At 41.2% G+C, this 26,245-nt stretch overlaps 1 protein-coding gene across 6 annotated transcripts in view; it reads left to right on the top strand.

Annotated features, from left to right (window-relative positions):
* Positions 1-26,245, top strand: part of dync2h1 (dynein cytoplasmic 2 heavy chain 1) — a 111,552-nt gene that overhangs the window by 6,331 nt on the left and 78,976 nt on the right. For 5 of the 6 annotated variants that reach the window (XM_079678418.1, XM_079678417.1, XM_079678419.1 and 2 more), the window contains 35 exons: positions 97-221; positions 462-637; positions 876-1,071; positions 1,159-1,254; positions 1,460-1,621; positions 3,140-3,238; positions 3,852-3,991; positions 4,223-4,451; positions 5,246-5,373; positions 6,786-6,901; positions 7,177-7,304; positions 7,718-7,867; positions 9,704-9,909; positions 10,382-10,537; positions 10,642-10,756; positions 11,242-11,412; positions 12,045-12,203; positions 13,128-13,196; positions 13,355-13,509; positions 14,362-14,494; positions 14,629-14,746; positions 14,892-15,004; positions 15,169-15,282; positions 15,563-15,713; positions 18,164-18,369; positions 19,349-19,531; positions 19,712-19,894; positions 20,092-20,315; positions 21,817-21,932; positions 24,000-24,199; positions 24,397-24,528; positions 24,759-24,891; positions 25,140-25,347; positions 25,436-25,565; positions 25,868-26,023. In XM_079678418.1, coding sequence (XP_079534544.1) covers positions 97-221; positions 462-637; positions 876-1,071; positions 1,159-1,254; positions 1,460-1,621; positions 3,140-3,238; positions 3,852-3,991; positions 4,223-4,451; positions 5,246-5,373; positions 6,786-6,901; positions 7,177-7,304; positions 7,718-7,867; positions 9,704-9,909; positions 10,382-10,537; positions 10,642-10,756; positions 11,242-11,412; positions 12,045-12,203; positions 13,128-13,196; positions 13,355-13,509; positions 14,362-14,494; positions 14,629-14,746; positions 14,892-15,004; positions 15,169-15,282; positions 15,563-15,713; positions 18,164-18,369; positions 19,349-19,531; positions 19,712-19,894; positions 20,092-20,315; positions 21,817-21,932; positions 24,000-24,199; positions 24,397-24,528; positions 24,759-24,891; positions 25,140-25,347; positions 25,436-25,565; positions 25,868-26,023 — 5,276 coding nt within the window. Of the gene's footprint in view, positions 1-96; positions 222-461; positions 638-875; positions 1,072-1,158; positions 1,255-1,459; positions 1,622-1,661; positions 2,478-3,139; positions 3,239-3,851; positions 3,992-4,222; positions 4,452-5,245; positions 5,374-6,785; positions 6,902-7,176; positions 7,305-7,717; positions 7,868-9,703; positions 9,910-10,381; positions 10,538-10,641; positions 10,757-11,241; positions 11,413-12,044; positions 12,204-13,127; positions 13,197-13,354; positions 13,510-14,361; positions 14,495-14,628; positions 14,747-14,891; positions 15,005-15,168; positions 15,283-15,562; positions 15,714-18,163; positions 18,370-19,348; positions 19,532-19,711; positions 19,895-20,091; positions 20,316-21,816; positions 21,933-23,999; positions 24,200-24,396; positions 24,529-24,758; positions 24,892-25,139; positions 25,348-25,435; positions 25,566-25,867; positions 26,024-26,245 lie in introns of those variants that run through there. The other variant, XM_079678421.1, reaches the window with a different exon arrangement.

Raw genomic sequence — 26,245 nt, 5'->3', positions numbered from 1 at the left:
AGAGCAAACATAAGTGGATATAAATAAAGGTGAAATGTGTTTGTATTATGCTTCCCAGATCACTGACCCCTCTCTCACTTAATTGATTCTCTTAAGGCCTAAAGACTGACTTTGAGAGTCGTTGCCATGGAGCTCCTGGAGACAAGTCTGGGCCATTCATCGGCAGGAACCTCCCTGAGGTGGTCAACAAAATAGTTTGGGTCCGACAGCTCATACATAAGGTAACTAAGTGTGTGTCTTTTCACATACAACTATCAATCATCAAGTCTGACAATGATTTCCAGGTGTAATAGAATGAGATGTCCTTGCATACTGAGATGAGGAACTTCTGAAAATGACATCATACAACCTAAGCTTTTACTCATGTTATAAAAATCAAATCGGTTTTATGACGATTAATAGAATAGTGTATACTGATCCCTTTGTTCTATTATGTTCCTGTACTTGCATTCTTCCTATAGGTCGAGGACTCTGTCCGCATAGCTGAGGCGCTGCTCTCAGACCTGTCCGGGTTTAAGGGGTTCCTGCATTTCTGTGATGACCTGCTGGAGGTTCTGAGGGCGTATGAACAGGAACAGTTCGAGGACTGGTCGAGAGATATACTGTCAGGGCTGGCCGACCCAAAGTCAGGGATCAGGTTAGAAATTCTGCACACGTTGACTAATAATACGTATTAGAAAAGTTAAGAGCAACACTGAGTTACATCTTAATCGCCATTGGAATCATTCAGGTCAATTTATATCACAGTACCTCGAACTTACTGCTGTTTTTGTCACTTTTCAATGTTAAACATCACCTCATTAGGCACATTGCTAAAGTGCAATTCAGGGTGCTGGTCTGAGAGGATTCAATTACATTTGTCTCTCTTTGTATAGTCTCCAGGCCAGTAACCGTGTAATGGACCTGGACCATGTGGACGGCAGGCTGAAGATCCAGTATTCAGACAGGCTGGTCAGTCTGCTCAGGGAGGTCCGGCAGCTCTCCGCCCTGGGGTTTCCCATCCCTGCCAAGATCCAGCAGGCTGCTAATACTGCAGACAAATTCTACAGACAAGCCATAGTCCTCAAACAGGTGACAGGCCGTTTCCTCATTAATGTATTCATTTCTGTGTCATTGTTTCTTTTTGAAAGCTCATATCGTATCATGTGACTGTTGTAGGTGGCCCATTTCTACAACACCATTGACCAGCAGATGATTCCCTCTCAGAGACCTATGATGCTTGGATTTGCCCTGGCCTTCGAACAGGTCATCAAGGTACAGTGTAGCACTTTCTGACATGAAAGTTAAGTTATAAAAAGGGATATTTAAAGCTGAAGACTCGCCAATGCCTCTTTATGAGCATAACAAGTCTGAACTTTCTCTTCCTCAATCACATATTTTAAACAACCTATACATTTTGTCTGGCGTAAATGTCATACTGCGGACTGGAATTACTGATTTCTTTGTTCTCCTTTTGTAGAATCCTCGTTCTCAGTCAAAGGAATCTGGTGGTAAACTACAAATCACATGGGACAACCCCAAAGAGTTGGAAGTTTATATTGCCAAGTTACAATCTGCCGCGGAGAAACTTTCCACCGAGAACAGGAAGTTACGCAAGTGGCACACTGACTTTATCGACAAGGTTTGCAGCTTGCTGTTGTTGATTAAATACTAGTAGGGATGTAACGATATATCGAATATCGCGGTAAATAAATGTGTCAATACCGTCGTGAGACTGACAAAATCTACCATGATTACATTTTTTTTTTTTTTTTTAAACCTTTATTCAACCAGATGGTCCCATTGAGATCATCGATCTCTTTTTCAAGGGAGACCTGTCCAGCAGCAAGTAGGTTACAACATGAAAATAAAGGCCCAGATACACAAAATCGGCAGTAAATAGGAGTCGGGCCGAACATGAGCGTGGGCACCCCCTATTCGGAGTGGTGTGCGCCGCACCGTCGGGTCTTTTCTGCCGACCTGACGCCTTTTCTTGCCGATTCATTCATGTTGAATCGGCGTCGGGAACACCACCGGAAGTCGGACAAAGGGATAACACTGATTGGCTGTTCAGCTAGCGAATCAGTGCATGAGAAGCGTTAACGGAAGTGGGGGAGGTAAACAAATGATTTAAAATGGAAGATGGAACACACACGGACGGCTAATTCACCTCATCGGTTTATTGAACTCCTGTTCGTTCATGTTTTCAATGGACGAGAGTGAAAATGGAAAGAAAAACGCTATTTGTTGTTTGTTTATATCACGGAGTCTGTTCTTCTTCTCTGTCTTCCGGTTGTTCCGGTTGCTGCCTCTTTTGAATGATGAATACACACTACCGCCGCCTGCTGGTAAGGAGAGTTATTGCCACTCACGCATGCGCAGTTCATACGTGCTCGGCTCGGATTTGCGGTGTGTTCCAGTGCGCGAAGTCGGCAAATACGCAGGAGAGTCCGGCGACGCAACAGTCGGTGTCGGCGTCGGCGTCGGCGACTTCTCAGGTGACTGGCCGGTGTATCTGGGCCTTAAAACAACAGATAACACAAAAGGATATTGTATTTACAGGGCTACATGTACATACCTAGAGACATTGACAAGTACCACAACAGTATATTTATATCTCGCCTCGTCAATAAGCCGCACCTTCTTGGCAAAAACTGTATTGTTTTTGAAGTGGTGGAGAGACAATGCACAGTGGTGCCAAAGCATATCTCTATGCCCAAACATCCCAGCTTCTATCTGGAAATGTTGACATGCTCATATTCCTAAAAGATAACCTTGATGATACTGAGTGAGTGAGTTAGTGAGTTAGAGTTGAGTTACTTGAAAAACTAAAGTGAAACTTGATTTATTCTATTGCAGGGTCTGATTATTATATTGTTGACACTTTAAAATACTACTATCCTACTAAAATGCTGTACAAATCAGATTTATAATTTAATAAATAAAAAAAATTCTAGTAAAAAATAAAAAAAGTTTTCTCTTTATTTTTCAATATCGCGATAAATATCGTACCGTGGACTTTTTATCGCGATATTATCGTACCGTGAGTTTTTGGTATCGTTACATCCCTAAATACTAGCATTAATTGTTACAACCCCATTCCTTTGTAATAATAATGTTGTAATTTGTATCTAAAATCATATTTGGGTACATGTCTCAGGTGGTGACACTGATGAACGTGGACCTACTGAGACAGCAGCATCGGTGGAAGGACGGCCTGCAGGACCTCCGCACGGGCTTTGCCACTCTGGAGGCTCAGGTAGTGATAGCAGTCAAACATATATAATTCTCTTTGCTGCTGGCATTAAAGTAACCTATTTATATTGAATACAGTATTTATTTTCATTATATATTTGTAGAAAAATGTGGTCATCAGGAAGCTTCTTGCATTATTGAACATGCACAACCTGTACAACAAATCTTAATCCTCTCACTTTAATCCAGGGGTGTCAAAGGCAAACTCAAACTCAAGGCCCGGGTGCCAAATCCAGCCCGCCACTTCATTTTATGTGGCCCACAAGAGCTTGCAAAGAATATAATACGTTTATTATAAGGTTACGTGCCGCTTTACATGAGCACGTTGCCCATAAACTACATGTCTCACAATGCATCTCATTTTGTGAGCTGCGCACTGAAGAGACTTGCAATTATTTGCCCTAGAATTATGAAGTTATTACCATATCCGATAATGATCCAATGCAGAGGAAATATTGTAAAATAATACATTGTATTATGGATATTTATCTATATATTTATATAGTCTTAAAGTTAATTACCACCGGCCCTTTGAGTGCAACCATAATTCTAATGTGGCCCGCGATGAAATTGAGTTTGACACCCCTGCTTTAACCAATGCATGCGTGTGTGTTTAGGGCTTCCGGTCCGATGACATGCGGGCCTGGCGTCAGCATTGGAACCATCAGCTGTACAAAGCTCTGGAACACCAGTATCAGACCGGTCTCGAGGCTCTGAACAAGAACCTGCCTGAAATACTCATAGACCTCACTTTCAAGTCAGTATACAATTCCTGTCCCGCCCTTTATTCGTATTCTCTTTTTCCATTTCTCTCTGCTTTCTTAATATTTTAATAGGGCGTTCCTCTTTTTCGGTTCCCTCTCAAACTTTTTTCCCAATTCCCCTCCCTTCTTGTGTGTCCATCTGTTTCTTACTTTCTCTCTCCTATACCAACATTGTTGATTTAAATTTAAACTCCCTTTATTTTTGTTCTACTTCTCGTGAATAGGCAGGGTCGATTGCAATTCCGTCCTCCCTTTGAGGAAGTGCGAGCACGCTATTTCAGGGAGATGAAGCGGTTCATCTCAATACCAAACCAGTTCAAAGGTGTCAGTGCCCAGGGGGAGGAGCTTATCTTCAGCGTCATGATTGATAGAAATGCCACTGGGTTCGTCACCATCTTCAGCAAGGCCGAGGACCTCTTCAGCCGCCTGCAGGCTATACAGCACAAGTTCAAGGTGCACAAACAACACATTCTTTTGACATTAATACTAATTATGGCTGATTTATATTTTTCAACTGAGGCAAAAAACGCACATGTATACTGTTAAGAGAAGAGTACCAAATGTTTTTTTTAATGCTAGGTTAATTATCACTACATAAAATGGAACCGTTTTGATTCATTGCATTCTGTGGCAACCCGGCTGCTCTTGGACACAAACGAGATGTAAGCCTAAACTTCCATGTATTGTACTTTAACTTGTTTTTAACCTTTGTTCATTGAAGCATTGTAATCAGACATGCTGCCCTGTTTTCTTTGAAAGTAAGAGCCTTGAATAAGTCATGCTCTCTATTTATATACTGAAGTTCTGTTTTCTTTAACACTACTCGATCTAACAGTAAGCACAGTATACGATACTTTCCCTTCTGTTTGCAGCCATGCATATCTAAACTGTTGGGGAAATCCCTCAGTCAACACAAATCTATTTTTTCCTCCACTTTTCCCTTGTTCTGTTTCTAATGACTCATCTTTGTCTTCTTGCTGCCCGTAATTTTGTCCCCTTTGAGAAAGAAACATTTAAAATTGGGAAATATGTACTGCACTCAACCACTGTGTGTGTGTGTGTGTGTGTGTGTGTGTGTGTGTGTGTGTGTGTGTGTGTGTGTGTGTGTGTGTGTGTGTGTGTGTGTGTGTGTGTGTGTGTGTGTGTGTGTGTGTGTGTGTGTGTGTGTGTGTGTGTGTGTGTGTGTGTGATTGTGTGTGTGTGTGTGTGTGTGTGTGTGTGTGTGTGTGTGTGTGTGTGTGTTGTAGGAGTGGGTGGTGCTGGGCCAGGTTGATTTAGAGAAGTTAGTGGAGAAGCATCTGAGCTCTGTGCAAGACTGGGAGAGAAATTTCAAGGCCCTGAAAGCCAGAGGGAAAGAGTCGGAACGTCTACTAAGGTATATAACACACATAATAAACACAAGTAAACATGACAAAGTTATAACTGCTCAACAGAAAAACTATGTTAAAACTTGTTTTGAGTAAAAAAAAAAATACATATTCATAACACAGTATCTGGCAAGCATTTAAAGGTGGGTAGGTCATTCACTTCAGATATGCACTTTTTGTTATATTCCATGGAATGCTCTTAACATCCCGATAGCAATGAATATCTTAAATGCTTTGACAAAAAATACATTAAAAAATGTCATCTGTGGAAGCCGTAGTACTGTAAAAAATCCCGTCCAATCATTTTAGACGGCACGGCTAAAATAGCTGGATGGCCTACCTGCCTGTCAGCCTTCCATCTGTGCACAAACTTATCTTGTGCCCTCATCTATGGGCTCAGAACAGTCTCATAATACACACATGCACACAGAAGGATTCACACTTGTATTTCATGATCCACACTTGTGTTTTTCAATGCACACACAGATGTGTTCCGTTTCATACATGTAAATAAAATCCAAATACAGAAAAAAGTTTTAAATGTGTATTTTTGATCCTCACAGATTTGTTTTCCGTTTAAAACCTCTGAACCTGCAAACACAACCCGCTTTCTGTGCGTGGATCGCTGTGCATTCGTGTGTGGGTTTTTTGAGACTCCCCTGATGGTCAGCCGATTCGTACTTGTAATTTTTTCTATCTATAGCCAATCAGATGTCTCCTCAATTCTAAGCCAATCACATGATCGCGCCCCCACGAGGGTAGATTTCTTGCGTTCATGACGTAGCGCTTCATGTACGCATTTTGCGCTGTCCGGAGCTGACAGGTCTAATCTCAGGACACCTCCACTCTCAGTACATTGCCACTTTCCGAACCATTGATAAATGCTTTATGGGCTCAGAACAGTCTCATTATAGAAACTACGCAGCCGAAAAAATCTGCCTCTTCCTTACAGAGCCCCTCCTCCAACACACATGAACGCGCACACGACCAATGAGTATGTATGTATTATGAGACTGTTCTGAGCCCATAAGTTTCAAATTCTAGCGAACTCGAGCTGGTTTCTACATTCTTACCTACCCTACCTTTAATCAGGACAATCATCATTATTTGGATATCTAAAGATAGTTATGAATGAATGATTCATACAAAACATTTTGTTATCTACACAAGCTGGATGTGGTGAAACTGTTGATAATGCAACAGTATGTGACTTTCAGTTTTCTCTCTGCTCTGATTCTGTTGTGTTGATGTCACAGATATCAATTTAAGCCATTTTTATTGTAGCTAACATTTAAATCTCCTGTCACGAATGAATGTACTTCTTCATTCAACTTCCAATGAATTGACTTTACAAATACAGGGAACTTACACCCTAACAAAAGAGTCACGTGCACTTATCCTCTTCTTCCTCCTCTATCAGTCAGGAGAAGGTCGACTGTATTACAGTTAACTGTGAGCCGGTAAAAGCCGTCATCGATGACCTGATCCAGAGGCTGTTTGACATGCTGCTCTCCTCACTCAGGAAGTCCATACAAGGTACAGTAAAAGCAGACAGCGGGATTGTCCATTTCACTTTCATTTTCTTTACTCACTAGGTTTCGTTTTTGTTGCAGCATAGAAATGCCTTTTTTAGAAAGTCATTAGTGTTATGTATGTCCAACACAAGTCTACTCACTACTTTCCCACTTCACTGTTCAACTTTCCTTCTCTGCTCTTGTTTGTTTCAGTTTTGTTTTTCATTCTAATTGCCCAATGACATTATATGCTTTTTCCTTTTCTGATTTCTGATTTCATTTTCCTTTTGCTCTCAGGGCACACCCAGGCCATAGACAGTTTTGTTTCAGAGTCAATGGAGGTGTTGTCTAATCGACCAGAGAGCATGGAGGAGATTGGTGTGGCCGGTGGCAGATATAACCAGATATTAGCCCGCAAACCAGAAGTAAGACCAACACAATCATAAACTCTGACTAGGAGCTAAATGACAGTACAAAGGCTCCAGTCCAATAGGTTCCCTCTAATCCCTTATTCATTGTGTTAAAATCATATGGAATTAAGACATAAAGTTATTTTTCCTCCATACATTCAAATATTTTGCCTTCATGTCAAATAAAAGAAATATTGTTCGCGACATTAATGCATTTTTTTTAAACTTTTCAATCTTGCTGTTTTTATGATACTGAAGTCAATAACATGACAGGCAGGAATTCTAGTGTATGGGCCTTTTTCTTAATACATTTCTGATGTTTGATATAAAAGCATAACTTATCATTTCATGTCAAATAAACCCAGTGTTTAACATACTATGGACGTAAACTATCTAATTGACAAATTCTGCTGAATGTGTGTGAATAGATCCTGCCTCAGTTCCAGTGTGCTGAGGAGAAGAACCGTTTGCTACGAGCAGTGGCTGGGGGGGGCATGGACTCCCTTTCCTCACTGAGGGCCAAGTGGGATAAATTTGAGCTCGTCATGGAGAGCCACCAGCTCATGATCAAAGATCAGGTAACAGAAGTACTCATACAGTACTCATGTAGCGCTTTGTCCAGTCTCTGCCACCCCTCAAAGTGCTTTACATTCAACAAGTCATCCTTTACACCTCATTCATACAGAGCAATGCACCACCTTGCTCATGTAACTGTAAGCTAACAATCACACAACACATCCACACACCCAGTGTTAATTTCGTCAAACTATGACGAAAAATGTTCGTCAACGACCTTTTTTACATGACTAAGACGAGACGATGACGAGCTAAAAATAGATTCTTGATCACGAAAACTTTGACGAAATGTATATTTAGTTTTCGTTGAAGAGACGGGACTAAGGTGTTAATGGTGGACTATCGGACAATCAAAATGCAGGGTATTTTCCCCCAATTGTCCGTCTTGTCTGTCAAAATGCATCTTACGTTTCTAACTTGCAATATCATTATTTCCGCTCTCTTAACTCCAGAAGAGCGATCTCCCTGTGTCTCCCTGTGTGCGGGGGGGCCTAACAGACATGCTGCAGCGGCACACAGAGATCTGCCGGGGACGGAGCGTTCAGAAGGGACACATGCTGGAGTCCTTCAAGTTTGAAGGACTTTGTATACTGCAGGGTAGCTTGTGAATTTACTCCAGGTGGAACTAAAGTCTGATTTAACACTTGTTTAGATTTCACATCATTCATCCACATCTGTAAAGTAACTAAAGCTATTAAATGCATTTTGTGGAGTAGAAGTACACAATAGCAACACATTTAAATACTCCAGTAAAGTACAAGTACCTCAACATTTTACTCAAGTACAGTACAATATTTTAACATAATTATATATATTTCATTTATTTCACATTTAAATAAAGCAATTAATTCGGTTAACAATTTGTTAGTTTTTCCCTTTAAAAAATAACAAAAAGTAAATACAAGAATACCGTTAAAGTACCGGATCGATAAGCAGTATCGATAAGACTAGTAGTACCGTAGAAAATCTTAACTATGCCCATCCCTAGATATTACACAAGTAAAGTGTTAAGAGAGTGAAACGTTGCTTTACGAATTTCAACACTTGATACTGTCACATTGATTCCAATTTCAGATACCTGTATTTGCCTAACTGAATTGGTTTAAAGAGAGAAAACATTTTGACTAAAAGTTGACTAAAATGTAATTTTTCATCGACTAAAAGTAGACTAAAATGTTTTGAGTTTTCGTCGACTAAAACTTGACTAAAACTATGAAGGATAGGAATGACTCAAATGTGACTAAAACTAATAACCATTTTCGTCTAAAGACTAAGACTAAATCAAAAACACCTGCCAAAATGAACACTGCACACACCCTTGGCCATGCCATCAGGAGAAACTCAGGGTAAAGTGTCTTGCACAAGGATACATCAACAGGTTGACTGCACAGGTCTGGGATCGAACCCACAACCTTCCTATTGAAAGACGACTGCACCCCCTTGCAGCCAAAGAAACCAGAGAAACTGAACATTGTACACATGTTGGATCCGGGTTTAAAAACGTTTCATCCCAAATGTTCTGTAACAACAGCTTTCTGCTACTTCTTATATAGTCTCATTATTTCTCCTCCTGCCTTTCTTTATCTTTACATTACATGTTACTTGTTACACGCTTTTATCCAAAGCAACTTACATACTCAATACTGTGGACAATCCCCACAGGAGCAATTTGGGGTGAAGTGTCTTGCCCAGGGACACAACGACATGCTGACTGCATTGGGGTTTGAACCTGTGGCCCCCTGATCCGAACACCAACGCACAACTCCAATGCGCCACACACCTCCCCCCACACCATGTTCCTATACTCACTGCTTTCTCTCTCCCTGTTCCTCCCTTAGGTGGAGGTGATGAGAAGTAACGCTGCTGGTCGTATCGACGCCTACAGGGCGGATCTGGAGCGCTTTAAGGCCCGCTGGGACCAGCTGAAGCCTAAAGACGAGATTCTTGAGAGTGGTGATCACGACGCCCTTCTTGCCTGCCTGCAGACCATCAGGGACAAGCAGCAAGAGTTCCAGGAGCTAGAGCTTGTGCGCAGTAAACTGCTGTAAGTTACTTTGAATATGCCGAGTTTCGAGTGGTTTCTTTATTGCGTTGGGACGGCTGATAGGATGTTCATTGCCTGGATAATTATTTTACAATACGCTGTGGTTGGATCAAATGTGATTATGATGTGTGCCATAAATCTGCCTAATATTTCATTTGGTGCTCAACATAAAACAGCATCGCAATTTAATCTGTAATGTCTTTAGTTGTTCTTGTTTCTATTATCTTTATACAGTAGATAGATTTTTCTATTGAAGCTACTCAGTATTTGTATTGATTCACACTGTCTTAAAAACACTTGAAATACTACATTATTCATCTCCTCCTCACAATTACACTACAGCCCCGGACTAGAACTTCTGTAAAACCTTGTGTTTTTCCTAAATCTACAGTTTTAGTGCTTTCTGTCAGCTTTTAATACATTTAAGAACATTACAAGTGTGCATCTATCTCCTCTCCTCTCCTCTCCTCAGTGAGGACTGTACCTCTTTTGACCTGGGGACTCCAGATTTCTCTCTGGCAGAAGAAACAAAAAGAGACATGGAGGAGTATAGCCAGATGTGGGGTCTGTATGAGGAGTGGCAGCAAGGCTTTACAGAAAAGGCCCAGGAGGACTGGATCACATTCAGGTGGGGGGGTCGAGTTTAATCCTGCTGTAGATTAATCTAAATCTTCTGAACTCACTTACCTGTGTCGGTTGTGTCTTAATATCTATGTTTCTGTTGTTTTTCAGGAGTAAGACGTATGTGTTTGAGGAATTTCTCTTTACGTGGCAGGACAGACTTAGGAAGCTGGAACAGCCTACTGCCATGTCTGTTAAACTGCAAGGAGAAGTGGACAAATACAAGGTAGACAGGAGGGCAGTCGGTGGAATAACATATTATAATCTTCTTTCCACTTTGTGTACATTTAGTTTAGAAGAACAATACTACACATCTCAAGCAAAACCCTTGGTGTGGTGTGTATTACACTCTGTAATGAGTTTTAGGCAATAAACGGAATAATCAGCCATTTGTCCGCTCATACAGAAGTGTTATAATGTTGTAATAGGACACAAATCTCTAAATTCAAAAGAGTTTCTTTTTTGGAAAGAATACATCATTTTTTATTTTAGAAAATGCCAATCAGACTTATAAAATATATATTGTGCAAGCAGAACAATCATTATTGTCTGAATACATAAATGTTATCACTGTATCAAACTAAAAGATGAATGGTGAATGTTAAATTATATTTGAAGCAATATTTTATTTGATCCTCTTACACATCATTGGATAGTTTATTGTATTTTTGTTATACTTCTATTTCCACTATTTTCCCCCTGCGTGTCTAGAACATGGTCCCGGTGTTGAAGTATGTGCGCGGGGAGCACCTGTCCCAGGACCATTGGTTGGACATGTTCCGTTTGATTGGCCTTCCCAGAGGGACAACGCTGGAGAGACTCGTCTTTAATGACCTCCTCAATGTGGCAAATACCATTGTTGAAAAGGCCTTGGAGCTTAAGGTATGTGCACACACACTCAAGCAAATGTATATACATAACGATGGAGGCATGCACGTCTCTACGGACACAGACGTCTCTTTAAATTGTTCATACTTTTTTTGATCTATTTTAGGGATATCCTTATCAAGTTGTTTTTTTTACCCCAGATGCCAGTCATTTGATATTGAGAATGTGCCCGATGCAATACATCCCTTCAATTAAATTAAAATAAGGTTATTCAAACCAATCCAATATATATACTTTATACATTCATAGTTTTGAAATGCATGAACAAAAAAGAACAAATGCATCAAAGGTGTTCCTTAATGCCATACCTGACTTTGGAAACCGGGGGCAACAGCAGATAAGTAATGTGTGTGTGTGTGTGTGTGTGTGTGTGTGTGTGTGTGTGTGTGTGTGTGTGTGTGTGTGTGTGTGTGTGTGTGTGTGTGTGTGTGTGTGTGTGTGTGTGTGTGTGTGTGTGTGTGTGTGTGTGTGTGTGTGTGTGTGTGTGTGTGTGTGTGTGTGTGTGTGTGTGTGTGTGTGTGTGTGTGTGTGTGTGTGTGTGTGTGTGTGTGTGTGTGTGTGTGTGTGTGTGTGTGTGTGTGTGTGTGTGTGTGTGTGTATTTGAATTATGTGTTTTTTGCGTTAAGGACCTGAACAGTCGCGCTCAGGCAGAAGTAACGATCAGAGAAGCACTGAGGGAGCTGGATCTGTGGGGAGCTGCAGCTACCTTCAACCTGACGGAGTACACAGACAGCAGCAAGCGCACACTCACCCTCATCAAGGACTGGAAGGATATAGTCAACCAGGTACACGCAGGGGCACACCAAAACAAACAAATGCGTACTTTATACACACAAAACGTACACTTTGTGCTATGGTCACACGGAGTCTAGCTGTAGACACAAATGTTTAATCAGTTGACTTAATTACATTTAATTGCAGTTGGTTATAGTTTTATTAGCCACAGTTTGACCATAATCAACTTGTGCAAAGCTGATTGCATCGACCAAAATGACTTGAGTGTTAGTTTTTATTAGATCTTCATTTCCTCTAACTGCTCTCCACCTGCCTGACATGGCCAGCCAAGGGATTCCTCAGCACCAGGATACTGTTTAATTAACTTCTAAAAAACTTCTGAAGCGCTTGTGTGCCTTTCCTTAAGAAACTTGTGTGGCTGTGTGGGTATCATGTCGGACATAAGATGGTTTGATGGTAAAAATAAAATGTTTAAAAAGTCAGTTACACAGATAATACAGATACAGATGACGTCCTGACTACTGAATTATAATCTGTAATTTCCAGAAAAGATGCCTAATAATCTACACGTTATGCTATTTATACTTATGTAGTAAGGCATTTTATGTATTTATATATAAATGTTTTAAAGTTTTCTATATCTTTAACCTTTCTGCCTCAAAGGTGTGAGCCACAACGCTGGACTCTGACTTCACATAATGCTTTTTATTAAGATGAATTGCTTATAAAAAAGTAAAGTGCATGCAGAGCAATGCATATTAAAACATTTGGTCATTTGAAAGTTGGCTATAACTGTCGGAATCATCCTTATCATAAGTACTTTATTTTTTGATTATCATTGTTCCAGGCATATCAATTAAAGTGACCACTTGGTAGATAAAATAGAGAAAGGCGTGAATATCTACTGACCCCTTCAAAAATAAATGTAAGGGATTAGCAAACCCTGGCTTTATCACCGCTCTGTGCCCATCCAGGTGGGAGATAACCGCTGCCTGCTGCAGTCTCTGAAAGACTCCCCCTACTACCGCAGCTTCCAAGACAAGGTCAGCTCAATAAAATCTATGAATACTTTATAAGCTTCAAGCACTTTGTATTACGTTTGCAAAAAGTGTTGTTGTTAACCCGTGTTTAAAGGTTTACAAATCCTTAATGAAGCTGCAGCAATAACCACTGCTCCTGTATTAACTGTGTGTGTGTCCAGGTCAGTCTGTGGGAGGTCCGGCTCTCAGACTTAGACGAGTACCTGCTGAGTCTGAATGCCATCCAGAGGCGCTGGGTTTATCTGGAGCCCATCTTTGGGCGAGGGGCATTGCCCCGGGAGGAGGCGCGCTTCAAACGTGTTGATGAAGACTTCAGGTACTGTGTGTCTTTCTAAAAAGACAGGTCAAATGAAGACCTCACATTTTTACCAATGAATATCAAGCACACTGCCCACACCCAGAAGTTCTGAAATGAAGCATTATCTATCCTATGTATTAGGGCTGTACCCGAATATCCGAATATTCGTTCGTTGGACTACTGTTCGGGTTTCAATTTCGTTATTCGGATATTCGTTTTGTTTTTCCCCCGTTTTTTTTTCAAATTGAAATTATTGAAATTTCCAATATCAAAGTATGAGCTTGTGCCTCTTCGGGGGGTGCTAACACTTAACCATAAACGTTATCGTTTACTTTCGCGTCTTTATATGTAGATATGACTTTTCTCCGTTAATCTCAGTCACGTTGTTTCCATAGCAACAACAACTTCCTGTCAACTGCGCTAACTCTCCTTCAAAATAAAAGCATGTTCATACAAAATAGGAAGCCAAGCCAAATTACACTTAAAACATATACAAGTGCAACGAAAGTAACACACACAATGCGATATATATTCCGCCCCCCCGCGCGGGCCGAATATTCGAATATTCGCTGCTGATTGCTATATCCGGAGCCCAAAAAAAGGTATTCGGGACTGTCCTATGTGTATATATATATACAGTATATGAATATACACATCCTCAAATGTAAGCTTTTTTTCATTCCATATCCTATACTGCTCGAGAGTACATGTTTTTAATTTATTTAATTGTATTTTCTGATTATTATAGCTGATATTCAGTATAACAATTGGATAATTAATTTTTTTCCTGGAACAAATCAACCAATGGAAATTGTATGACAGGTGTTTCATGCAGATCCAATAACAAAACTGCCTCCATATGTGTTACAGGTCTATCATGTCTGACATCCAGAGGGACAACAGAGTTGTTTCTTTGAGCTCAAGGGCTGGCATCAGAAACTCTCTGGTCACCATACTGGATCAGCTGCAGCGCTGCCAGAAGTCACTCAATGAGTTCCTGGAGGTACGCACACACGCACGCACGCACGCACGCACGCACGCACGCACACACACACACACACACACACACACACACACACACATTTTTTCATGCAAAGACGGCAGGAATCACAACTCTTTTTATCGTGTTTTTCGCAGGAGAAGCGCTCTGCCTTCCCACGGTTCTATTTCATAGGAGATGATGATCTGTTAGAGATTCTCGGTCAGGCAACCAACCCAACTGTAATCCAGTCACACCTCAAGAAACTCTTTGCAGGTCACATCTGTTTTGTTTTGTCCTTCTTCATTATTTCCTCCTCTTTTCGGTTTTCCTTTCCTCTGCTCGTCTCTCCCCCTTGTATTGCTTGTATCATAGCATGTCCTGACAGTGAAGATAATTGGTGTGTGTGTTATCCTCGCAGGCATCCACAGTGTTGTGTTTGATGAGCAGTGTCAGCACATTGTGGCCATGTGTTCTTTGGAAGGAGAAACCGTGCCTCTCAGAAACCTAGTACGCATCTCCAGCCTCGTGGAGGTAAAGTCTATGTGAATTGATGTTCTGTGTTGTAGGTAGGAGATAGATAATAGGTTGCAGACTCTTCAGCTTTGCATGTTTATGTTTCTTGGAAATCGAGCATACTGTATTCATGTTTTAATGAAATTATTGTTTGTGGTTGTTTTCTTTGAACTCCTTCTTAGATGTGGCTAAGTGAGCTGTCTGTGGAAATGAAGGAGACTCTGAAGCACCTGCTGTATGAATGTCTGTCAGCAGGGAGGAAAGGGAACGTGGACCCCTCACGCTACCCGTCACAGGTACACACACACACACACACACACACACACACACACACACACACACACACACACACACACACACACACACACACACACACACACACACACACTTTCTCACCAACACACACACAGGTGAGGGCAGACACAGAGGCCAATCACTGCTGCTAACCCCAATACTTTATTCAAGATGAGAGGCACAGTGTCAGTAATATGTGACCCAAGATGTTAAATAGCTGAACTGTCCTTTAAAGCATCATATCAGTGTCAAGTGTCTGAAACATCTTTTTTTTTGGTTTAGATTCTGTGTCTGGCTGAGCAAATTCAATTCACTGAAGATGTGGAAAGAGCTCTAAAAGAGCAGAATTTGCAGCAGCTGGAGCTGGAGCTCAGTGCCAAATTAGAACACTACACTACGGTGGACACCAGCTCTGATGATCAAGCTAATTCAGGTACTACTGTCTCTGCTTGTGTGTATGCATTGGTGAGTGTATGTGTGTCCTGGTTCTAAGACAGGGGTCACTTCAATGTATTGACTTGCAAGACATTAACTGTAGCTTTCCAAGTGACTTGCAGGGATTGACTGCTTTTATTAACAACCAGAGAGAAACCTCGTGTTTGTTTTTACTCATCTTTAGACATCTTAATGCACCCTAAGTAGGCTATATTGTATGCTTACATGTAAGCTATAGCAACATCAGAAGAAAATATACAAGGGCTATGTGACCGATTGATAGGAGGTGTCTGACCTCTATTGAATAAAATAAATACATTTACCTTGATGCATTTCATACATATGGAATATATAAAGTTAATGATGACATTGATGGTATGAAGAAAATTGTTTGTATGTGTAAACTCGGTGTGGGTTAAATATCTACACACGCTAGGTTCTGAATTTTATAAGCTTTGCGTGTTCATTTTTGTTTTGTTCTAGTGCAAACCCTCTTACCATATTCTTGAATGTCCATAATTTAAGAAGTCATTCAAAATCAAGATGTTTAAACATCTGTGATAAAAATACAAACTCAGACATGCTAAATAATGTTCAGGGTATTGTTCTGTTCTTCAACCCCCTTTTATATTTTCTATATTTATTTGCTAATCACATTCCTGTTGATACTAATCTCCCCAAATTGCCAATCTCTATAAACACTTGTGACTTCCCACTTGCCTTTTGTTCCACTATCAGACTCCCTCTTGTGTTAGTAATGATTTAGCTCTGATCAGCATCTTGGGTCGTTACTTAGGGCTGAAGGATCATGCTCTTGTGTGAATCTGTTGATAGCCAGTGAGTCTGGAGAGGCTGCAGAGGGGCAGATGCAGCCGCTGGCAGGCTCATTTAATGTCTCAGGGCTGGATATAAAGCTACATTAAACATGACAGCAGAGGTTTTTTTTCTGAACTTGAATTTGTAAAAAGGACTTTTTAAATTAAAATCAAGGTTTCTTATTCATGCATGAGATGAAAAGCTCTTCCATAACTCTGGTAGTGGCATCATTTCACGGTACATTGCTACCAAATTCCACATTTCTGTGTCATGAAAACGTATCAATGATAACAGTGCTTGTTTCACTCGCACCGTGTGTGACTGGTAGCACATTTCTCTCATCGGTTAGTTCGATTTTTTTAACTTTTCTGACATAATTATAAAGTATTTCAGCAGTGCGCGGGGATGAAGGTTAGAATATTTGTCGATAAAATGGTTTGTGTTCCGTCTGTCTTGCATTCAACCCTCCACGCTTGAAATAAAGCTCACTTTCATGATAACATCTCTTCAAATGACTGACTTCCTAAAACAACCAGGTAGGCTGAAGAGGCTTTGGAGTGGCAGTATTGATTAAAGTGGCTAAAGTAATGGCAAGAAGGATAATCTAATTACCCAATCTACATGAATGGGCCATAAACCATGGTGGGGAGTGCGAATGAACTTCCCTTTGGCACACAGACAAGACAAGATGGTTTTCATTTGGCAAGGGATTTGAATGCTTCCTGGGCTGACCTCACTGAAGCAATTCTACCGAACATACAAAGCATTCAAAGCGCCTACCTAGTACATCTGTCCCGTGTAATTTACGGTATGCAATCCCAACTTCAGAGCTGTACGTGAAAAAGCACAGTGAAGATTTATGATTCAAAGATCCAAGCCCTAAATCTTGCATATAAAATACTCCTACTGGCAGTAGAACACAATTCACTTGATTTGATATTGTCATTTTGACTTTTGCATATTTGTATGCATAAATAAACATATTGAGTTAGGATGAGCATAAAGATATCCAAAACAAACTTTATCTAATATTCTTTTGTTTTTAATTATTTTCTACTTTTCTTTTACATTTATTTATCAGCTGTAACATTATTCTATTTTTAAATGTACAGACGGAATTTAATGGTTCAGAGTACCAATCACCATTTTCTTCAAGATACATTTTTTGGGTTTTGCCTTTATTGGAGAGAAAGGACATATTGACCAATAGCGGAGGGGGAGGGGGGGGGGGGGTAGAGAGAAGAGACGATATGCAGGAAAGGGCCACGGTTGGGATGCTCTCTTTGAATGGGACGCCCCTATATTCCTTCTTTTGGCGGTTTATCCAGTTTGTAATATTGACTTTCCAGATGATCAGTTTGGCTGAATTAATGTCTGATAAAATGTACGTTAGTTTATAGAGACAAGTCCTGTTGTCCTCACCAATAGTAACTGTTCTGCATTACGACCTGAAACAGCTTCCCTTACAACTGTTGAGACGCTGATTTTACGATAACATAAAAGCTACTGCCACTCTGTCAGCTTACAATGAACTCCATCCATCTATCCACAGCATTTAAAATGAAGTTGGTTATTTTTTTTTTTTTTTACCAATTCCACCATCCTGGTATTCTGACACGTCTTCCTGTACAGAGTCCAGTGTCCTGCAGTTGAAGCTGAAGGCGTTGATTCTGGATATTATTCACAACATCAGTGTGGTGAAGCAACTGAACCAGGCAGGGGTGACCAGCGCTGATGCCTGGGCCTGGAAGAAGCAGCTCCGCTTCTACATGGGAACAGACAAAGGCTGCCTTATCCATATGGTGGACGCACAATTCAGCTACACATATGAATACCAGGTTCGTTGGCATGTACATACACCTGTATACACTCTCTGTATTTCACCAAATGGACACAACTTGATGTTTCCCGGGCTGCAGTTAAGCTTTTTTGAGACTTAACTTTTGATCAGTTAGCTGTTACTTTAATGAGTAGAAATCAGCTTCATTAGAATTCAATCTGCAATGTCTTGAAAGAGAGGAAAGCAGGAAGCCTCTATAATTAAATTGACTAATTGATCAATTTGATTTCAGATTGACTTGCTAATTCTCTGATTCACATTCACGATACACATTTCAGCCTTCTGTGAAACCCGCTATAAACAAATACTGTCCGCATCATTTAAATATTCTTACTGCAATTCCTCGTCAAATACATATAAGGAGCGCTAAAGCATAAACTCTGAAAAGACATACTGCCAACTGTACAAACTGTATCATACTCGTGTCAGTGTACCCATTCACGCGTTACCTAACCCAATCCATAGTTATACATTGATGTTAATACATATAAAGTTCTTGAATCATTAATGTAGTCATCTAAAAATCTTGTTTAAACAGTGATTGGTTACCACTATCAATTAAAGAACAGTGTGTCCCGTTCAGGGTTTCACAAAATATGTTTGGTTACAGATATAAAGCTCCACTTCCTATCTTTCACCTTTAGGGGGCACTGTTTATGCAGAGATGAAGAGCACTGAAGATACCTTGCTTTATTCCCCCTCTGCAGAATCTTCAAGATAACACAAGCAAGACTCACAGTCTCCCGCATTTTCATTCTCTGCCTGTTATCATTTGTTTTATAATTCCTTCCTTTTTCAATCCATCATCTGTCTGTTTGCCTTTCTCCTCCACTGAATTCTGCCCCCCTTCTTTTATCCCTTCCCACTCTTCCCTCACTCACCATATCGTCATTTCTATCTCACTGTGTTTTTTGTGTCACTTGATTTCTCTCTGTAATGCTCACTTTCTTCTCCACCCTACCTCTCGTGTCTCCCAGGGGAATGCGGCCAAGCTGGTGCACACCCCGCTGACTGATAAGTGCTACCTGACTCTGACTCAGGCCATGATGATGGGACTTGGGGGGAACCCCTATGGGCCTGCTGGCACGGGCAAAACGGAGTCGGTTAAAGCCCTGGGGGGGCTGTTCGGACGCCAAGTGCTGGTGTTCAACTGTGATGAGGTAAGAAGAGTTTGTAGAGAATATATACAGGGTTAACATTTCAGCCTAAATTACAAAAGTATGCTATAAATGTCATACATATCTAAATGTATTTCCTTTTTAATAACACACCAATAAGACTGGTAATTGAGAACCCATGAGAAGGTGCCTTCTCCAGTTTTACATTCATCTGTGTTTCAGGGCATCGACGTGAAGTCAATGGGTCGGATCTTCGTGGGCTTGGTGAAGTGTGGAGCGTGGGGCTGCTTTGACGAATTCAACCGCTTAGAGGAGGCAGTGTTGTCTGCAGTTTCCATGCAGATTCAGGCCATTCAAGACTCCCTCAAACATCACAAGAACTCATGTGAACTGCTCGGGAAGGAGGTCAGAAAATAAGAACAGATTCAGACAAATATTTCAGATGCTAAAAAATGACTTACTATCTCTCACGCACACTATCTGTCTTTATGAGCCAAGATGGTCACGTCATTTATCATGAAGCAATCAATGAAGCTATCACCATGTTGCTGTTAAATAAACAACAATGTGAATAACGTGTTCTCCTTCTCTTCATCCTTCAGGTGGAATTGGACCCAAATTCTGGGGTGTTTATCACATTAAACCCGGCAGGAAAAGGCTATGGAGGCAGACAGAAGCTTCCAGACAACCTGAAGCAACTGTTCAGGCCCGTGGCCATGAGCCGGCCAGACAATGAGCTCATCGCTGAGGTCATCCTCTACTCCGAGGGCTTCAAAAGCGGAGAAGTGCTGGGACGCAAACTGGTTGCTATCTTCAACCTGGCAAGGTAGAAATTGTTGCTCTTTTTTTGGTTTAATTTGAGGTTGAGGTTGGATGATGTTGGGATATTCTTTTTCATAAATAGACAAGAAATATATATCAACAGATTACATTGTGTTACTTGTTAGATGCTTTTATCCAAAGAGACTTACATACTCAATACTGTGGACAATCCCCACAGGAGCAATTTGGGGTGAAGTGTTTCAGGGACACAACGACATGCTGACTGCAGTGGGGTTTGAACCTGTGCTCCCCTGATCCCAACACCAAGGCTCTATCCACTGCGCCACACGCCTCCACAGATGAATGATTATGTAGATGGCAGAGGTGTGGACTCGAGTCACATGACTTGGACTCGAGTCACCAATTTGATGACTTTGGACTCGACTTGACAAAATCACAAAACACTTGCGACTTGACTCGGACTTGAACACCATTGACTCGGGACTTGACTTGAGATTGAGCCTTCATACTTGAGGTGACTTGATACTTTAGTTCAGGGATCTCCAACACGTCGATCGCGAGCTACCGCTAGCAGAGCAGGCTCTCGTCGGGGAGAGCAGAATCTTCAGCCGCTCCTACTCTTGCGGGGGAATCCAACCATGCAGGCAGGGGCGGGACTTTATTTTGCTGGGTCACCATGTTTTTTCAACAATTTTTGGAAATAAATACATACAGTACATGTTCAAATAAGTGTAGAAACAAAGTCGAATTTGTCAAATGTATTGAACTGGTGATCACAGTTTGACAGCTATAGGCCTACAGCTTTCATGTGCGGAGGCGATTCACAATCAGCCCAGCTGTAGAGAAGACCCTCAGCTGGAACGGAGGTTGCGGGTATAGCAAGGTATAGCATGTATATATAAGTTTAATTTGGCATAGTTTGACCTCTACACCGCACTCACTAACCTGGTCGAAATATTTCCACACATTACTCCTTTTTGACGCCATGTCTGTTGTGTAGGACTAGAGTGTAAATAATGACCGGACTATGACTGTTAAAATATGTTGAATACCGGCAAAACTAAATCTCTCCAGTCAAAATGTCTATGTACTTTGCCGCCAATCACGGTTGCCAAGCAGCGCTTATTGTTGTTTAGACTGGCCACTCATGTGTCGCGAGTGTTGACAGGGGTCGGGGTAGCACGCAACGGCTGCGGAGCGCATTTGCGCCACATTTGGGCCTAAGATAAAGTTTGAGTCTGCGTGATCTGCGTGTAGGGAGGGGCAGCAGCCATATTATTAGCTAGAACTAGCTAGACCTGATGGATTTTGACAACAACACATTTAGCTATGGCACTGTCGTATACATTGAATTATTCAATTTGATAATATGTAATCAACTTAGGCATCAGTCCCAAAAAAAAAAAAATTTAATAAAAATATTCATAACTCACATTCGAATACCTGAATAATTTCGAATATTCGATTAATCGCTCCCATCCCTACTACAAACAATTCAGAGTGTGTGATTATGTGGGAAAATGTGCCTTTTTGTGTGTGTCCAGGGAGCTGTTGACTCCCCAGCAGCACTACGACTGGGGTCTCCGTGCTCTGAAGACGGTGCTGAAGGCCTGTGGCAGTCTCCTGCAGCAACAGAGGAGGAGTCAGGACAAGGACAAGAGTAAGACCGCCCTCTGGCTATTTTTTTATTTTGAGCTACAAGTTTTCTGTGAGGCTTTTCCAATAGTGGAGAGTGGCAGCAAAGTAAGGAAAAAGAGAGTGCCTTTTTTGGCCCTGACCTCGAGTCACTTTCTTTGCAGTAACAGGATTTATTGAGTAAAATATAAGGCAGGATCTCATTCCAGCCAAATGAAGAACTAATTGATCTCTTATACCTTTAAGCTTTACTTGAGAGATTCTGCCACTACATAAGAAAAAGCTTACTTCCTCCAAAGGTACAGTGTCTTCATTTTTCCATCAAAACATTTTGTGTTGTTTGATTTTTTCAGAGGCTTCTGCCAAATTACATTTTGTAAAGGATTTATGGCATTACAGTTATGTTTCCGTCCTGATTCAATTGGGTAGTGACAGCCTTCTCAGGAATGTATGTACCACAAAACCAAAATAGACGTTTTAGACTGTCATGTTATATTATTTATAGCAGACAGCCAAAGTGTATTACCATATCAACGTTTAATATCTACATTTATTACATGGCTTAGTTGAATATAAAATAAATAAAAACATTTTCTAAATGTATACAAAGCATTTCAATTAATATTGGGAGTCATGTCGATACTTTGTTGAGAATGTGGCCGTGTAAGAAGCGGGATAATGTGCAGCGAGGCGGTCATTATGGGGAAAAGAACAAACATTATCCCTTATGTGATGATTCTCATATTCACATATTCATTATATAACAGAACAGCCAAACTGATTGTACTGTGATATGTTTACATTGCCTGTAATGTCCCTACACTGTATTAGTTAAAGTAAAGTGTTCCAATACCATTTACTTTTAACCAAATTTCCAAAATATGCTTTTGTATATTGGATGAAAGTGTCTCTACAATGTGTCCCCTGCACTCGTAGAAAGCTTGACCTGAACAAAAGAAAGCTCGTAACCTGATGAAAAGGATTTAAGGATGAGGTAGAAGTGAAAATTCATCTGTTTTGAGACTCTTATCCTGTCCTTCACCGCCTTACAATACAACATGTTTTCATAATCTGTGTCGTCATTTGTGGATATCTCTTAAAGTCAGTTTCAGATGAAGAGTGTATTTCAACACGGATAGGATTTATGGCCCAGCACAGTACACCTGCCGCTGTCCTTGTCTTCTAAACCCTCTAATTCAGGCAAGCCATTAACTGACATTTACTCCAAATGCCCCCCCCCCCTTAAAACGTTTATTCCCTTGGGCTTTTCACTTGCCTGTCCCTTTGTCCTTCTCCTTTCCAAACACCTTGCCAGAGTTCTGTTGTTTACCTCTTCAGGCTCTCTTTCTCCACCTCCTTCCGCCTCCTTCTGACCTCTTAGCTCTCTCTTTTCCAGAGCTCAAAGCACTTTACAAATACACATTGCACACATGTAACGGTCGTGTACTGTGGACAGTACCCACAGGAGCAAATTCGGGTGAAGTGTCTTGCCCAAGGACACAACGGCCTGACGCAGTGGCTGCGGAGGCGGGTTTCGAACTGGAGTTCCACAACGCCACCTTGAGCTGATGATCAACGCATAGCCCACTGCGGCACTCCGCCCCGGCCTCTGCCTTTTTCTTCAACCTATCCCCCCCTCTCTTTCTCTTTTAGATCCTTCTGTCTCATCAGCAGCCCTTTATCTCTCCAACACACACAGGCACACACACACAGTACATGCACTTTCTGTCTGTTAGATGAGTCCCCGAGGTTTTCTTGTGTTCGCCTGTGTGTGTAGCTTGGCCAAGTGTTTCTCTCTGCTACGGATAAAAGGCCAGCAACTTTGGAGCAGAGGACAAAAGTATCGACAAACTCTTCAATCATGACAGCCTTTGGTAATGAGCACTTTTGTAACAGGCTGAGAGAGCAAAAGAATAATGACTGGACAAGTTCATTATCATTTAACCTTTTGCTTTTTGTGGTTCTTTATCAAGCATTGCCTCTATTTGTGCATCAGTATAAAACTATTTCATATATTAGTATTTTAGTATTTTGTCATGACTCTCATATTTCACATTGGAATGGTACAAACATCTTTTTCATGTACATGCAGTTCAGGAGAGCGGTCTGGTGGTGCAGGCGTTGAGACTGAACACCATGTCCAAGCTGACGTTTTCGGATAGCTCCCGGTTTGATGCTCTGGTCAGAGATGTCTTCTCGGGGGTTCATTTCACCGATGTGGAGGACCAGAGTCTAATGCAAGCACTGGACCAAGTCTACAAGGAGGCACGGCTCGAACTTATTCCCGGCCAGGTGTGTGTGTGTGTGTGTGTGTGAAGACATCCAAGCACTAGCCAATTATACACCTGATTTTCATGAACTCTGACCAGTTATTGGGAAACACTTTTTTTCCTCTCAAAAAGTATTCACTTGAGACAGTTGAATAGTTTGTTAGAAGGATGATGGAAAACCCTAGAGGAATTACTGACTGTTTTTCCATCTCTGTGTAGCTGAAGAAGGCATTGGAGCTGAATGAACAGCTGAGACAACGCATGGGTGTAGTCATCGTTGGGCCAAGTGGAGCGGGGAAGTCTACGCTCTGGAGGATGCTCAGGGCCGCTCTCAGCAAGACAGGCAAAGTGGTGAGTAACAGGGAAACCGCCTACACTGTTGTTCATTCACTGATACATGCTGTACATTTAAAATGACAATTGCAAAAATGCTATAAATGTACATGTTGTAAGACTAACACAATATCCATTATTATTTTTCATATAAACGATTATTTAAAGCATTTATTCAAAAGTTTATAGGTCAGTATTGTCCCTATCTTGTGTGCCATCTTTAATGCTTTAATGCTGTGTTTTTGTAGGTGAAGCAGTACACAATGAATCCTAAAGCTATGCCCAGACAACAGCTGCTGGGTCATATAGACATGGACACCAGAGAATGGGCTGATGGCGTCCTCACACACAGTGCCAGGAGTGTCGTCAGAGAACCACAGGGTAAGACATCGCTCCATTAGCGCTAATAGGTTACTTATCATCTGTGTTGCTAACCCAGACTTTAGATAACTGCAATAAAGTCTATATTAAATAAAAAAGTCACGGTGAACCAGTAAACTCTACAAGGACTGCATGAGGTAAACATTTAGGTGTGTGTGTTTCTTGTACTCTTCACTGTCTGTACTGAGATTCATGTACTGTATGTATCTAGAGTTAGAGATATGTATATGTGCTTTTGTGTTTTCTAGGGGTCAGCTCATGGATTGTGTGCGACGGCGACATCGACCCAGAGTGGATTGAGAGTCTCAACTCTGTGCTTGATGATAATCGGCTGCTGACCATGCCTAGTGGAGAACGCATCCAGTTTGGACCCAATGTTAACTTCCTGTTTGAGACTCACGACCTTAGCTGCGCCTCACCAGCCACCATCTCCCGCATGGGAATGATCTTTCTCAGGTTGGTTGGACTGTGCATCTACAAATTCCAGGTTTGCCATCTAGCTCTTCTCCATGTTGTTTTTTACATTGACTCTTCTCCACTCCAGTGATGAGGACATTGATGTAGGGGCCTTGGTGAAGTCGTGGTTGAAGGGACAGCCAGAGGATTGTCGCAGTAATCTAGAAAGCTGGCTGGGAGACTACTTCCAACGGGCCCTGGACTGGGTCCTCAAACAGGTAACATTTACTCTGTACTGCATCTTAACACTGACTCAAACAAACAATGCTGACACAGTTTTGCTGTGTAGCAATGATTTATGTGTATATCAAAAGTGGACATTTTGGTGGCCCTAAAAGATAGGCCTCCATGTATACTGACCATTGATCATTATAAGGACATTGTGTGTCCTGAGTGAAATGAAATCACAAAACTCAGCAGACTTTAGTAATCAGAAACTAAACTAAATGTTTTACCCTATTTAGTTTTTTTAGTTGAATTTGAAACCAACTTGTGTCTGTCCTTCTCTACTCTCCTTTAGAATGACTTTGTGGTGGAGACTAGTCTGGTGGGTACAGTGTTCAATGGCCTGTCACACCTTAATGCTGTGTCCGAGAGAGGTCAGTTTATCGTTGGTCTTCTCAGGGGTTTGGGAGGGAACCTGAACTTCAAAACAAGACAGGAGCTGGCCAAAGAGGTGAGGACCCCTGTGTGTTTTGTATGGGCTGAATGTGACTATAACAACAGTTTACTTTGAGTATTGAAATGTTATCATGTCTCAAACTTAAAATCTTGTCTCTGAGCTATAACTTACATACAACTAAAGTGATGAGTCATTATTCAAATAGAAATACAGGATATGCACCTGGTGGAATTTTCTCTTATGCCACTGCTCAAAAAAGCTTAATTGTGGCCCTTG

Source organism: Notothenia rossii, assembly GCF_949606895.1.
Source record: "Notothenia rossii genome assembly, chromosome: 4".
NCBI classification, from domain to species: domain Eukaryota; kingdom Metazoa; phylum Chordata; class Actinopteri; order Perciformes; family Nototheniidae; genus Notothenia; species Notothenia rossii.
This window is presented reverse-complemented; position numbering and strand designations above follow the sequence as displayed.